Source organism: Theropithecus gelada, chromosome 16 (assembly GCF_003255815.1).
Source record: "Theropithecus gelada isolate Dixy chromosome 16, Tgel_1.0, whole genome shotgun sequence".
NCBI classification, from domain to species: Eukaryota; Metazoa; Chordata; class Mammalia; order Primates; family Cercopithecidae; genus Theropithecus; species Theropithecus gelada.
In genome coordinates, this window is record NC_037684.1 from 22858443 (window position 1) to 22871963 (window position 13521).

The following is a 13521-nucleotide window of genomic DNA, read 5'->3' on the forward strand; positions in this document are numbered from 1 at the left end:
ACAGATAAGTTTAACAAAATTACAATTCATGTATCTTTAGACATTTTAATATCAGCCACGCCTAATATGCAGCCCCCAAATATAAAATTACTAATCAACACACATGGTCCCGCAATTCTAGATGTTGAGTATAGTACCATTATTTGCCTAATGGTAAGAGAAGTTGTGCTTCTAGAACACGTGAAAAATTAAGTGTTTCTTTTGATAAGGCATTCCAAGAATATCCTATCTAGTTTCTTGAAATTTCTGTGCTTAATTAGAAAATTTAACTCACTTTTATTACAGATGGAATTGTCATTACAGAAAACCAAAAACAAATAATAAAACTGAACAAATCATTTATGTTTGACGTTTTGATGACATTTCAATGCAGAGGAAGGGACATTTTCATTTAAATGCTTTCACAGTTTTGCCATACTTTCACAGTTCAATTCCACTCTTGTTTGCAACTAAAAAACCCAAACACTAAAAAGAAAAAAAAAAAAAAAATCACATTAATCATAACGTAAGGACTTAGTAAAACTATGTTTTAGGAATTTGTACAATAAACATGAAATAAGTCACCTGATCACTCCCCACCCTCAGCCCATTCCACAAACCCATCTTCCCTCCCCTTCTCCTACGCATTGAGCCTTCAGAAATACCCTTTCTCAATGCGGTTCCTTCTAAAAGGGCGAGGCGGGAGAGTCAGCGTGGAGAAGGCGGCTCCAACCAGATTTTGCGTCCATAAAGCCGAAAGCTTCTAGGCCTGACATGTACAGCGGGTTTGTGCCCGAGGAGCACAGCTGGTCTACACGGGCCCGCACCGTAGACACCCTACTCCTCGGTGAGCTGCGGTTTAACTTCCTTATAGCAGGTTGAGAGTGCAGGCCCCGTTTGGAGGGGAAGGCGGCGCCCCAACGGGTGTTTTCCCAGGAAGTGCTCCAAGAATGGAGAGGAAAGGGGAAAGGGGAAAGGGGAAGGCCAGGCGATGGGCGTTTCATTCATTGCTTCTTTCTCCCCATCCCCTCCTTCGTTCCCCCCCGACTTTCCCCTTTTCCCAGTCGGAGTTTGACGTCGGTCTCCTGGATACCAGGCAGCCAATCGCTTGGTTGCGAAGGGACCAGCGCGGCCAATCAGGCGTCGTTGCTACCTGTGAGTAGTATTTTTAGCTGAGAGGGACGCTCGATTCCACTCTCGATGTAATTTCGTGTATTTCTCTGGGGCAGGTTGTGAAAAAGGCACTTACCGCCCCCCGCCACGAGTCCCTCTCTTACCCCACTCCCTAGGTACCCGCACATATTTCAGCAGAGAATGATCTTAAACGCACTCTACAGGCAGGCACCGCGTTTATTCTGTGTACCTGCGTTCCAGCAAGCCCTAGAAATGCACACATGCGTGTGTGTGTAGACATGGACACAGATACATACGCAATTTGGCCTCGTGTCGCCACACCCTGGGCACGGCGTGGGCTGGGACATTTGGAATAAACGGATCCGAGTCGCAGCCAGGGTCTCACCGGGAGGCCTGAGGCTGCGGAAGCAGTTAAACTGCCGGCGGGGCGGGAGCTGTGGCGGCCTCCCTTCCCCACCCCCAGCCCGGCTCCACAGCTTTGGGTTCTGCAGCTGCCACTGTCTGGGTGGCCGTTGGCCTAGGCCTTAGGGTGATTAATATTCAATTAATCGGGTGCACGAATCCCGGTCACAGTTTGCCCTTTCTCTACCCCGCCCTGGGGTGGGCTGGAGGCTGATTTAGTAGCTATTCCACGAGCGGGATCCTCCTTGGCTGCAGCCCCACGCGGAAAGGGCATTTTCTGGGTACCCTTGCCGCCCTCCCGGAGTCCTGGGCTCCTCCAACCCCGGTTCTCCTCGGCCGCTTCGCCACCGGCTTCGCCCTCCTCCCCGTCTGCCCGGCGCTCTCCGCCTAAATCGGGCGTCAGCCGCCCTACCCCACCCCTTTCTCTTTGGCACGTCTCCCCCCATAGTCTCTTTCCAAACGTTCTCTTCATTCCGTCCCCAGTGCTCCGATTGTCGGTTCATTGGCCCTCCTGGAGCCCGGAGGGTGCGGCTTCCCCACCCCTGCGTCCACCGCGCGTCCGGACAGGGGCAGGCGGGACTTGGCCAATGGCGTCGGGGGGCAGGGCAGGGGCGGAGCCGGCCGGCGGGGGACCGGGGTGCTGGGCGGGGAGCGCGGGGAATGGCTGCGCCGCGGGAGCTGTGTGACGCTTGGCGGGCGCGCGCACCCCGACGGAGGGGGATGGGGGCGGGGAGGAAGCCATAAAACGAGAGGCGGGGCGCGCGCCGCGGCAGAAGGAGCGAAGCTCTGGCCCGGCGTGGAGCGGGCGCACTACGGGGACGCTGGGCCGGGCACCGGGCTGTGTGGAGAAGTGAGCGCGCTCGTCTGACCCCCGTGCCCGCCACCCCGAGCCACCATCGGCGAGCTCCCAAGGCCCGCCCGAGGCCTCCGTCCTCTGCCCTCAGCCCCGCAGCGGCGACGTCTTGCACTCGGCGAGCTCGCCGCTCCCGACCCTCCCGCGCCCCCGCCCTGCCGCGCTGCTCCCCGCCCAGCCGCGGGTCTGTGGTCCAAGCCGCCCCGAAGCAGCCCGTAAGTATCTCGGGGCGCCGGGCGGGGTTGGCAAGGAGACAGGAGCCCCGGGCCCAGGCGGCGGAGGAGGGGCTGCAGCGGCGTCGAGCTCCGGGCCCTCGGGAACTCGGGGACGGCGGGGTCGCGGCCCTGGGCGCCGAGGGGGCAGCGCCGGGACCCGAGGGGAGCGGCTCCGAGGGGCCACCGACGCGTCGGGCTCGGCTCGGGCAGTTGACCGGGGACGGGCGGCCCGGGGCGTGCTGACGGGAATCGGGGGGTTGGGGCGCCCGGGGGAGCGACGAGCTCGCGGTGGAACGCTGGGGTTCGAGGGGCCGGTGGCCGCGAGGCTGAAAATGGTGCCGGGGAACCGGTGCTCCCCCAGGCTCGGACCGGGTCCCAGGAGCCCGGGGCGGGTGCCGCGGGGCGGGGAGCGGCGGGTCGGGTTACGGCGGGGGAGGGGAGCGGCTGACCCGGCGCCCCGACCTGCTCGGTGCTGGGTGCCCAGCCGGGAGAGGTTGCTCTTCCATTTCCCGGGCCTTCCTCCTCCTCCTCCTCCAAGGCGGCTCGTACTCTCTTCCTCCTCCACCTCCACCTCCTCTTGCTGTTGCTGCTGCTGTAGCGCTTGGGCTCCGAGGGCTGTGAGCAGAAATCTAATGAGATCTAACTGGCTGTTTATGTAATTCTTCACACTCCTGCCTGTCTTAAGGCGTTGCTTTGTAACTACCTTCCACCGAGCCTGAATTTTGCTCGGCTGCACCTTCAAGCAATTGGGCTTAATCAGCTGCCTCTGCCGGCACTCAGGCTTTTGACTTGGAAAGTGTTTGTAGTTTGGGGGCAGCCAGGGATTCTTTTTCCCTTTGTTACCACGAATATGGAAAATAGAACAGACGAATTAAAACCAACTTGATTTTTAAACGTCCTTTTAAATCAACTTCAGTGTGCAAATAGATCCCTTTCGCAAATATCTTCTGTTTGTCCTTGATCTTTTCTTATCCCCACCCAGTGCTGATCCAGCAAACGTTTAAAGGTCGACCTTACCATACTTGCTTCTCCGGCTGTTACCGTGAGAGGGAGGGAGGGAGGGAGGAAGGGAGGACGGACGGAGGTTTTTAAAAATCAGACTAAAACTCAGAAACCCTGGCCTTTAAACAGAATAATCAATAGTTTTAATTTGTGTCGTTGCTTTTGTTATACTTGCTACCTAATAGGTATTTTCAGATTTAGAAAAATACACATTGAAAACAAAAGACCCAGAGAAGCTGGATTTTGTTATATTGTGTGCTCTTTATACACTTAAGGCCGAAACTATATAGAATAATTTGGTTCATAATTATTCACTAGGATGAAATTCATTTAGTACTCAGTGTCTTTAATTTTAGCATCATGTACTATGGAAATTAAAATGATTTTTCTAACTTACCAGATTTTTAAATGTCAATGACAGAGCAGATTTAAATAGTATATGTCCAAAGTAAACTAAAACGTGGATTCACTTCTAAGTTGGTGAATAACAATAAAAATTACTACCTAAAAGTGGCATCTATATATATGGGGGTGGGGGGAGGATGCTGAGTACAATAAATATTCTTGTGAGAATTGAGGGGAGAAGAATACATGTTCTAGTGATATTTCTTCTTAGAACTGTATTCAGAAACAGGCTTTTAAAAACATTATTTCATCTGTAAATCTACATTTTCCTGTGTGATTTTAAACTTTAATCAACAATTTTCTATTTTATATTTTGTACTATTTACAGTTTTCAGGCTTTCTGTCCTAGTAGACATTTTCTTCTTCTTTTTATCCTTAGCAAACTAACACTGGATATTAGACATTTTTTAAGGTGAAATTACTTTGTGGGGGGAAAGGTCGTGGGACTTATATTACCTTTATCTTATTTGGATATGTTTGCTTTTGTTTTGTTTTAAGGAACAAGATCACTCAAGGTGAAGGATAATCTACTAATACCAGCACTTTGAATGAAAATTTGTTTCTCTGCCACAAACTGAACATTTTTTTTTTTTTTTTTGGTGGGGGAGTTGAAACCTAATTTTGTGGCGTAGCAGCTATGCAGCTTGAAATCCAAGTAGCACTAAATTTTATTATTTCATATTTGTACAATAAGCTTCCCAGGAGACGTGTCAACATTTTTGGTGAAGAACTTGAAAGACTTCTTAAGAAGAAATATGAAGGGCACTGGTATCCTGAAAAGCCATACAAAGGATCGGGGTTTAGATGTATACACATAGGGGAGAAAGTGGACCCAGTGATTGAACAAGCATCCAAAGAGAGTGGTTTGGACATTGATGATGTTCGTGGCAATCTGCCACAGGATCTTAGTGTTTGGATCGACCCATTTGAGGTTTCTTACCAAATTGGTGAAAAGGGACCAGTGAAGGTGCTTTACGTGGATGATAATAATGAAAATGGATGTGAGTTGGATAAGGAGATCAAAAACAGCTTTAACCCAGAGGCCCAGGTTTTTATGCCCATAAGTGACCCAGCCTCATCAGTGTCCAGCTCTCCATCGCCTCCTTTTGGTCACTCTGCTGCTGTAAGCCCTACCTTCATGCCCCGGTCCACTCAGCCTTTAACCTTTACCACTGCCACTTTTGCTGCCACCAAGTTCGGCTCTACCAAAATGAAGAATAGCGGCCGTAGCAACAAGGTTGCACGTACTTCTCCTATCAACCTCGGCTTGAATGTGAATGACCTCTTGAAGCAGAAAGCCATCTCTTCCTCAATGCACTCTCTGTATGGGCTTGGCTTGGGTAGCCAGCAGCAGCCACAGCAACAGCAGCAGCCAGCCCAGCCGCCACCGCCACCGCCACCACCACAGCAGCAACAACAGCAGAAAACCTCTGCTCTTTCTCCTAATGCCAAGGAATTTATTTTTCCTAATATGCAGGGTCAAGGTAGTAGTACCAATGGAATGTTCCCAGGTGACAGCCCCCTTAACCTCAGTCCTCTCCAGTACAGTAATGCCTTTGATGTGTTTGCGGCCTATGGAGGCCTCAATGAGAAGTCTTTTGTAGATGGCTTGAATTTTAGCTTAAATAACATGCAGTATTCTAACCAGCAATTCCAGCCTGTTATGGCTAACTGAAAAAAAGAAAATGTATCGTACAAGTTAAAATGCACGGGCCCAAGGGGGATTTTGTTTTTGTTTTTTTTTTACCTCCTTGAGAATTTTTTTTTTTAAGCTTATAGTAAGGATACATTCAAGCTTGGTTAAAAAATAATAATAATAAAACATGCATCATTTTTCATTTGCCAACCAAGCACAAAGTTATTTTATACTGACTGTATATTTTAAAGTATACTCTCAGATATGGCCTCTTACAGTATTTAAGATATAGCAAGGACATGGCTGATTTTTTTTTTTATAAAAATTGGCACTAATAAGTGGGTTTATTGGTCTTTTCTAATTGTATAATTTAATTTAGTACAAAGTTTGTAAAATATCAGAGGATATATATATATTGTTTCTACGACATGGTATTGCATTTATATCTTTTTACTACAGTGATCTGTGACAGCAGCAGCTTCATGTTGTATTTTTTTTACTGAAATTGTACAATATCCATCTTAAAGACATCAACTATTCTAAAAATTGTGTACAGGATATTCCTTTAGTGGTGGAATTAAAATGTACGAATATTTGCTTTTTTCAAAAAAATGTATTTTCTGTTAAAAGTTTAAAGATTTTTGCTATATATTATGGAAGAAAAATGTAATCGTAAATATTAATTTTGTACCTATATTGTGCAATACTTGAAAAAAAGGTATAAAAAAGTATTTTGAGTCAGTGTCTTACATGTTAAGAGGGACTGAAATAGTTTATATTAAGTTTGTATTAAAATTCTTTAAAATTAAAAACGCCTATTGTGGTCTTTGTTTTTAAGTGTTTTCTAAAGATCGATCTCTGGAGTTATTCCGTTGTAAATGCTAATGATGGAAAAAGGCCTGACTCATGGAGTCAGGAAGGAATAATGGAAAGCAGTTGCTCTACTAATGCACCAGATCGTGGTTTGCCACATAAAGAATGCTATCAAAACTATAGCCTGACCAGTGCTTGGGACAACTTTATTTTTTTTTAACAGCCTTCTTCAGCCCACATTTGTCTACCCCATGATAGAGATGGTATTGGTAAGGTTAGCTATACAGCAAGTTTCAAAATGTCATGCTGACATGGAGTCAGGTGATAAGATGAAATTTCTTCGTGTAATCTGAGATGATTTGTTTGAAATTTATATGGAGAGAGCATTGGATCAGTTTTCTGTTTTTGCTCGGACAAAGTGGCTGACTGAACTTTAAAAAGAAAAATTTACATCAGTTTACTAATCTTTAAAGTTTAGCCATTGCACGTAGCTAGAGAACTTAAGGTCAAAATCTATTCACAGTTGGACAGATTGTTAGATGTTAGGATTTTCATTTTCCCAGCAAAAACGCTTATGTATTTAATTTTTTGTGAGTGGGTATCCAGCCTGCTGGTTTGAAGGATTTAGAGAGATTGACATTGTATCAAATTGGAGAGACTTGGTAAGGATGGAATTTTTTAAAACTGAAGAGTTGGAAGACCACTAAAGTTAAATGAATCATTTCACTAAATGTCAATCGATACAGTATTGACATAGTATTGGTGAGAAAAGTTAAAAATGTCCATTGATACAGTGTTGACACAGTATTGGTGAGAAAGCTGTCTTAAAAAACTTTATATGTACTTTTATAGTAAGAAACCAGCACTGCCTGGGTTACCAGTGAAATAAATTTGGTCTCATGGGCTTTTTGGACACCAGTCTACAAAAGCCTTTTGTCATTTACCCATGCAGTGTAGAGCAATAAAAGGTTTTAAGGAAACAAGCACTGGAAATAACAGAGCTAAGCTGTTTGTCAGCTCCATGGTGAGGCTTTTGTTCTTTAGTGGACAGAATGAGGCTATGAAGAAGTATTGGAATACTGGGTGCAAGCAGCAGAGATCTGGTCTGCCAACACCACTTACATGCTTTTGTGATCACGAAGTTTGAATAGCTGTAAGAACAATCAGGGTAATGGCTTTAAGCACTAGTTTCTGCTACAGACTTTGATAAAGTTACAGACTTGGGAGAAAACTTTGCTTATAAATGAAGAAAGGCTCAAGTATAATGTGCTTTTTCTGAAAATCATAAGGCAGCTGGACAGTACATAAACAATAGAATTTTTTTTTTTTTTTTTTTGAGATGGAGTCTTGCTCTGTCACCTAGGCTGGAGTGCAGTGGTACCATCTCGGCTCACTGCAACCTCCACCTCCCGGGTTCAAGTGATTCTCCTGCTTCAGCCTCCCGAGTAGCTGAGACTACAGGTGCCTGCCACCATGCCGGCTAATTTTTGTATTTTTAGTAGAGACAGGGTTTCACCATGTTGACCAGGCTGGTCTCGAACTCCTGACCTCAAGTGATCCCCCGCCTCAGCCTCCCAAAGTGCTGGGATTATAGGCGTGAGCCAATGCATCCGGCGAGGACCTCATAATTTTTAAAAAAATGAACAAGGGCCCTGTTTTCATGCCCTTTTTGTTCATTAGGAATGGGAATTTTTTAAAAGGTGCTTTTGTCTAGCACATCTGAGAAAAGCTTACATCTTAGTTCCAAGTCATTTTCTCCCCATGGTGCTATCACGCTTTTGACTCTGTGTGGAGACTGTTTCGGTTGACAATTTGATGAATTCATTATTTTCATAGGCCTTTCCCATTTTTTTGACTCCTGTAACTACAGATACTGTAGCAGCCTCTGAGTACCCTCAGTGTCCAAAATGTTGCCTTACAGATTTCATCATGGATGAGTAAGGAATATTATACCAAAAAAATGGCTTTCTAAGTTTAGTGTATTCCTTCTCTGCCCTGCCTTGTCTTTTCTGAAATCAGGTACATTGTGAAATCTCCTTTTTGCCTATAATAGATGGCAAATGTAAATATAGGCCTTCTTCAAAATGCCTCCTTAAATATAACAATATATACTGTGATTAACTTAGGTTTTAAAGGTGAAACTAAAGGTACTCTGAGTTTAAAATGTTTTTCCAGGGCAGGTGCTGTGGCTCATACCTGTAATCCCAGCACTTTGGGAGGCTGAGGCAGGTGGATCACTTGAGGTCAGGAGTTTGAGACCAGCCTGGCCAACATGATGAAACCCATCTCTACTAAAAACACAAAATTAGCCAGTGTGGTGGCGTGCGCCTATAGTCCCAGCTACAGGCTGGCAGGGTGAGGCAGGAGAATCGCGTGAACCCAGAGGTGGAGGTTGCAGTGAGCCAAGAGTGCGCCATTACCTTCCAACCTGGGTGACAACAGCCAAACTCAGTCTCAAAAAAATAATGTTTTTCCAATTGGGTGTAAATCCCATTCCCATATACATGTCTTAGGTACTGGCATTTTAATTGAGAGACTTAACAAATCTTCAGGACTTTGATTATTTTAAAATAAGTCACTGTAACACAGAAAGAAACAAAGTATGTCTCATTGGACATACTTAAGCTAATGAAGTAAAATGCCAGTTGGTAACCTTCCTTTATATCCTTTCCCTACACAAACAGAAAATAGCATAGGCATGGAACATCAGATATGTATCCTTGCTTGACTGGAAATGCATGTTTTTGTCAGATGCTGGGTAACAACTCTAGTGCAAGAACAGATACAAGGAAAACAGAAGACAAGTATGTAAAATGGTCACTGCTGAATAAAACCCATTGCGTTGTTAAGTGTATCAATCAGTTGATGCTTAATCAGTTTGGCCCAGGAGGTCATTTGAGATCAGAGTGCTTTAGTTTTTATGGTATATTAGGAAGATTACATCTTGTTGTTTAAAGGATTTAGGATCAATTATTTGTGGGCATACAATTGGAAAATTAGCACATTTTCCAATTGCATGCCCAGTTTGAAGCCATTTTTGAGTGGCTTATGTAAACATGTAGTTGGAGCCATTTTTTTTTTTTTAATCTTTTAAATCAGGAAATAAACATATAGCACTTACTATGTGTCAAGTGTAGTTCTAACCCAGTTTACAGACTGGGTTGGGGGCAGAGGGGTGGGACTGAGGCACAGAAAGCTTCACTGACCCAAGATTGCATGGCCAATACATGGCGGACTTGGCGATTGAAACTCAGGTAGTGAGTTCCAGAGTTCATGCTCCTAAGCACTATGCTTTGTTCCCTCAGATTAGTTGTTATTCTGATTTGATGTCAGGGTAATAGCACCATTTTTGATGTATTAGCTATGTAATTTGCAGAATCTTTACAAAAGTGTTAATGAGAAGGGTCTAGTGGAAGGCTGTTAACCATGCTCAGAATATGCCATGATGATGTTTTGAGTGAGACTTTGTATTTCCATTGGTTATAAACTGAACTCATAGGCAATAGGGAAATGTTTTTAGAAATCATTGTTATATCAATGCTCTAGTTTTTTTTTTTCTTTTCTTTTTTTCTTTTTTTTTTGAGATGGAGTCTAGCTGTGTTGCCCAGGCTGGAGTGCAGTGGCGTCATCTTGGCTCACTGCAACCTCCACCTTCCAGGTTCAAGTGATTCTCCTGTCTCAGCCTCCTGAGTACCCGGCTAATTTTTGTATTTTTAATAGAGACAGGGTTTCACTATGTTGGCCAGGCTGGTCTCAAACTCCTGACCTCAGGTGATCTGCCCGCCTCGGCCTCCCAAAGTGCTGGAATTACAGGCGTGAGTCACTGCACCCAGCAATGCTCTAGTTTTGTTGGTTTTCATAATTCAGTCATATAAATTACATCTCTTTTCAGAACCACTGGATGATTCCCTGACTGTAGATTTAGTGGCTGGTTACAAGTAAAGTTGTAACCGTTAACCTCCTGTGGCTATTTTCACAACCATTCCTTGTCTGTGCTTATTGATAAACACTCTAAAGCAAGGCCAAGTGACCTACCTTCAAACAATGTGTTTCTAGTACCTATGATTTGTTTTTAAATTACTTTGAAAAGCTACCTTAAGGATTTCTGTACATATAAATATTGTGATTCATGGTCTTTTTACTTTTATTTCAAAACATTAAAAACTTTTTTTTTTAATTATAGTTTTTAAAGTAGATTTGGGGTCTCACCATGTTGCCCAGGCTGATTTTGAACTCTCCCAGGCTCAAGTGATCCACCCACTGTGGCCTACCAAAGTGCTGTAATTACAGGCGTGAGCCATCATGACCAGCCAGTTTTTTTTTTTTTTTTTTTTTTTTTTTTTTTTTTTTGACGGAGTCTCGCTCTGTCGCCCAGGCTGGAGTGCAGTGGCGCGATCTCGGCTCACTGCAAGCTCCACCTCCCGGGTTCACGCCATTCTCCCGCCTCAGCCTCCGAGTAGCTGGGACTACAGGCGCCCGCCACCACGCCCGGCTAGTTTTTTGTATTTTTAGTAGAGACGGGGTTTCACCATGTTAGCCAGGATGGTCTCGATCTCCTGACCTCGTGATCCACCCGCCTCGGCCTCCCAAAGTGCTGGGATTACAGGCTTGAGCCACCGCGCCCGGCCGACCAGCCAGTTTTAAAACATTAAAGAAACAAATTGACTTCTCATTTCAAACTCATTCTGAAAGCCTTTCTTGAAAAAAAAAAAACGAATTTGGTTTAAAATAAAAAGTCACATTTTAGAAGCATGAGCTGTTGTGGACAAGCTTACATACCTTTGATTGTTGCTATTAGTTTTGAACATGTTTGCACAGTAAAGAGAAAAGCCCATTTTAAAAGTGGCTCAGGAGAACTTCTGTAGTTTTTACGTGGATTAAATCCTGTTATACTAAATACTATTTACATTGTTGGGTTAGTTGGCGTTTGACTGGAGCAAATATGGCTGACCCCTTAAGTGAGCTTTAGGTGGTTTAGATTGGGCTGAAAGTCTTATTAATGGAATTTGACTTGTAAGTATTAATAGTAAAACCTATATTAACCATTTCTCCGTATTTGAGTTTTAAGATTTTATATCTTAGAGGACTTGGTTTGTATATATAGTCTGTTAGTGAGAACTTTGAGATTATCTCACAACTAGGCAAGTCTCAGATGAAACCATTTAATCAAGAGGCTGTCCCTGTCTAGTGGCTAACTGAAACTATGGGTCTAAATTCCTTGCTTAATTGTATTAAGTCATTTGATTCAGATGGCTCAGTTTATTCATCTGCAAAATGAGTACAGTGATACCAATATGCTTCCTTGAGGAGCTATGAGAACTAATCATTTGCTATTAAGAGTTGTCAGTGAACTAATAGAACATGTGTCCATAGGGGCTCACAGTATTTAGAAGCCATCAAGTCCAGAATTCTAGCCATGTTTGCTGCCCTTTGAAATCAGGAAAGTAAGTGAAGATCATAACTGCCTTCTTATATGCACATTTTGCTGTCAGTTATTTGAGTCAACAGAAAATTGAAATTCTACAGTAATATTCTAAAAGTTCATGTTTCATAAAATACATATAATTATTTTCATAAACATAAATATCATGGAGTTTGCATTTCTAGTTTTGAGGCACTGAAGGAAACCAGTGCATTCTTTTTCACACAACTGGCAAGTTGATTATTTCATACAATTGGCAACCCAGTATACTAGTTGACATTTCCTTTTGGGAGCAGCCATAAGAGTTTGCTAAGTTAAAATGTCCATGCTGTTGTGAAAAATATTGACATAGTTGTTCTTATTTAAACAATATTGCCTGAGGAATAGTAGTTAAAATGTAACTTGGTGGTGGATACGTCATATAGATAATGGTGCTAGCTTTATTTTAGTGCAGGTAGAAAAGAAGAGGAGGTTTGCTTTACCAAAGGGAAAAACATAGAGGACTTGGAAGGAAAAACACATTCCGTCTGGCATGATGAGTACTTACTTCACTGATAAAATATGACCAGTGTGCAGTACAGAGAACAGGTGTAAAATATTTTTAGACAAACCTTGGCATATACCGTAGGTCGCATCCCTTCTGCCTATACACCCTTCAAGTGTTTCAAAAAATAATTGTGGAAAAACCACATTGACAAAATGAGCTAGACATTGATTTTATTTTATTTTATTTTTTTGCACTGAATGTTAAACATAAACTTCCTTCCCAGCCATCAGGTTGCAGCTATTTTTAAACGCTGATTCTCCACATGCCCTTCTACAGCTCTTGAGGTCTTTTTTCCTCTTTCTTAGTGCTAGTGAGAAAGCTGGAAAATTATGGTGCTCACCCTTTTGGAGTGGGAAGGCTGACTTAAAACAATTTCGTGCTTCCTCTAGGCCAGAAAGAAAGAGTGTCAAGAATGGACATGGCGTCAGTCTAGCTTGTTTTCTAGCAAATGGTAGGTATAAGTGGATGACTTCTGGATACTGATAGAAAGGAATACTATCAGTATCATGTCAGTATGGTTTAAGAAATGGAATTATTGGCAGGGTGTGGTGGCTCATGCCTGTAATCCCAGCACTTCGGGAGGCCGAGGCAGGCGGATCATGAGGTCAGGAGTTTAAGACCAGCCTGGTCAACATGGTGAAACCCCATCTCTACTAAAAATATAAAGATTAGCCAGGCATGGTGGCATGTGCCTGTAATCCCAGCTGCTGGGGAGGCTGAGGCAGGAGAATTGCTTGAATCCAGGAGGCGGAGGTTGCAGTGAGCTGAGATCGCACCACGGCATGCCAGCCTGGGCGACACAGCAAGACTCCATCTCAAAAAAAAAAAAGAAAGAAAAGAAAAGAAAAAAGAAATGGAATCATCACGCCCTGCAAATATTGTACATTTTAGTACAGGGTCCAGATACCTTGTGACACAGGTTCAGTAGTTCCTAGGCATAGGAACATCTTTTTCTGTTTTGCACTAAATGTAGGTATTCCTTTCAGATGGCTTTCCCTTGCCACCCCTCCACTAGCCATCAATGCATTTCTTTTTTATTTTTCTTTTTCTTTCTTTCTTTCTTTTTTTTTTTTTGGTGGGGAGATGGAGTCTCGCTCTGTCACCCAGGCTAGA

At 43.7% G+C, this 13521-nt stretch overlaps 1 protein-coding gene and 1 long non-coding RNA gene across 3 annotated transcripts; one reads left to right on the top strand and one right to left on the bottom strand.

The window, feature by feature from the left end:
• Positions 1–321: 321 nt before the first annotated feature.
• LOC112609756 lies at positions 322–2098 on the bottom strand. Its single transcript, XR_003116236.1, has 2 exons — positions 1410–2098; positions 322–1132 (listed from the first exon to the last, which is right to left on the bottom strand). It is a non-coding gene; the product is annotated as an uncharacterized LOC112609756 (long non-coding RNA).
• Positions 2099–2283: 185 nt separating this feature from the next.
• Positions 2284–6438, top strand: TOB1 (transducer of ERBB2, 1). Of its 2 annotated transcripts, none has more exons than XM_025363385.1 (2): positions 2284–2583; positions 4489–6438. In XM_025363385.1, exon 2 carries the CDS (start codon positions 4628–4630, stop codon positions 5663–5665), a length of 1038 nt encoding a protein of 345 aa, XP_025219170.1. In that variant the 5' UTR covers positions 2284–2583; positions 4489–4627; the 3' UTR covers positions 5666–6438. The 2 variants fall into 2 exon arrangements, with proteins under 2 accessions (XP_025219170.1, XP_025219171.1); XM_025363386.1 differs by having other exon boundaries at positions 2291–2583; positions 4685–6438.
• The last annotated feature ends 7083 nt before the right edge of the window (positions 6439–13521 follow it).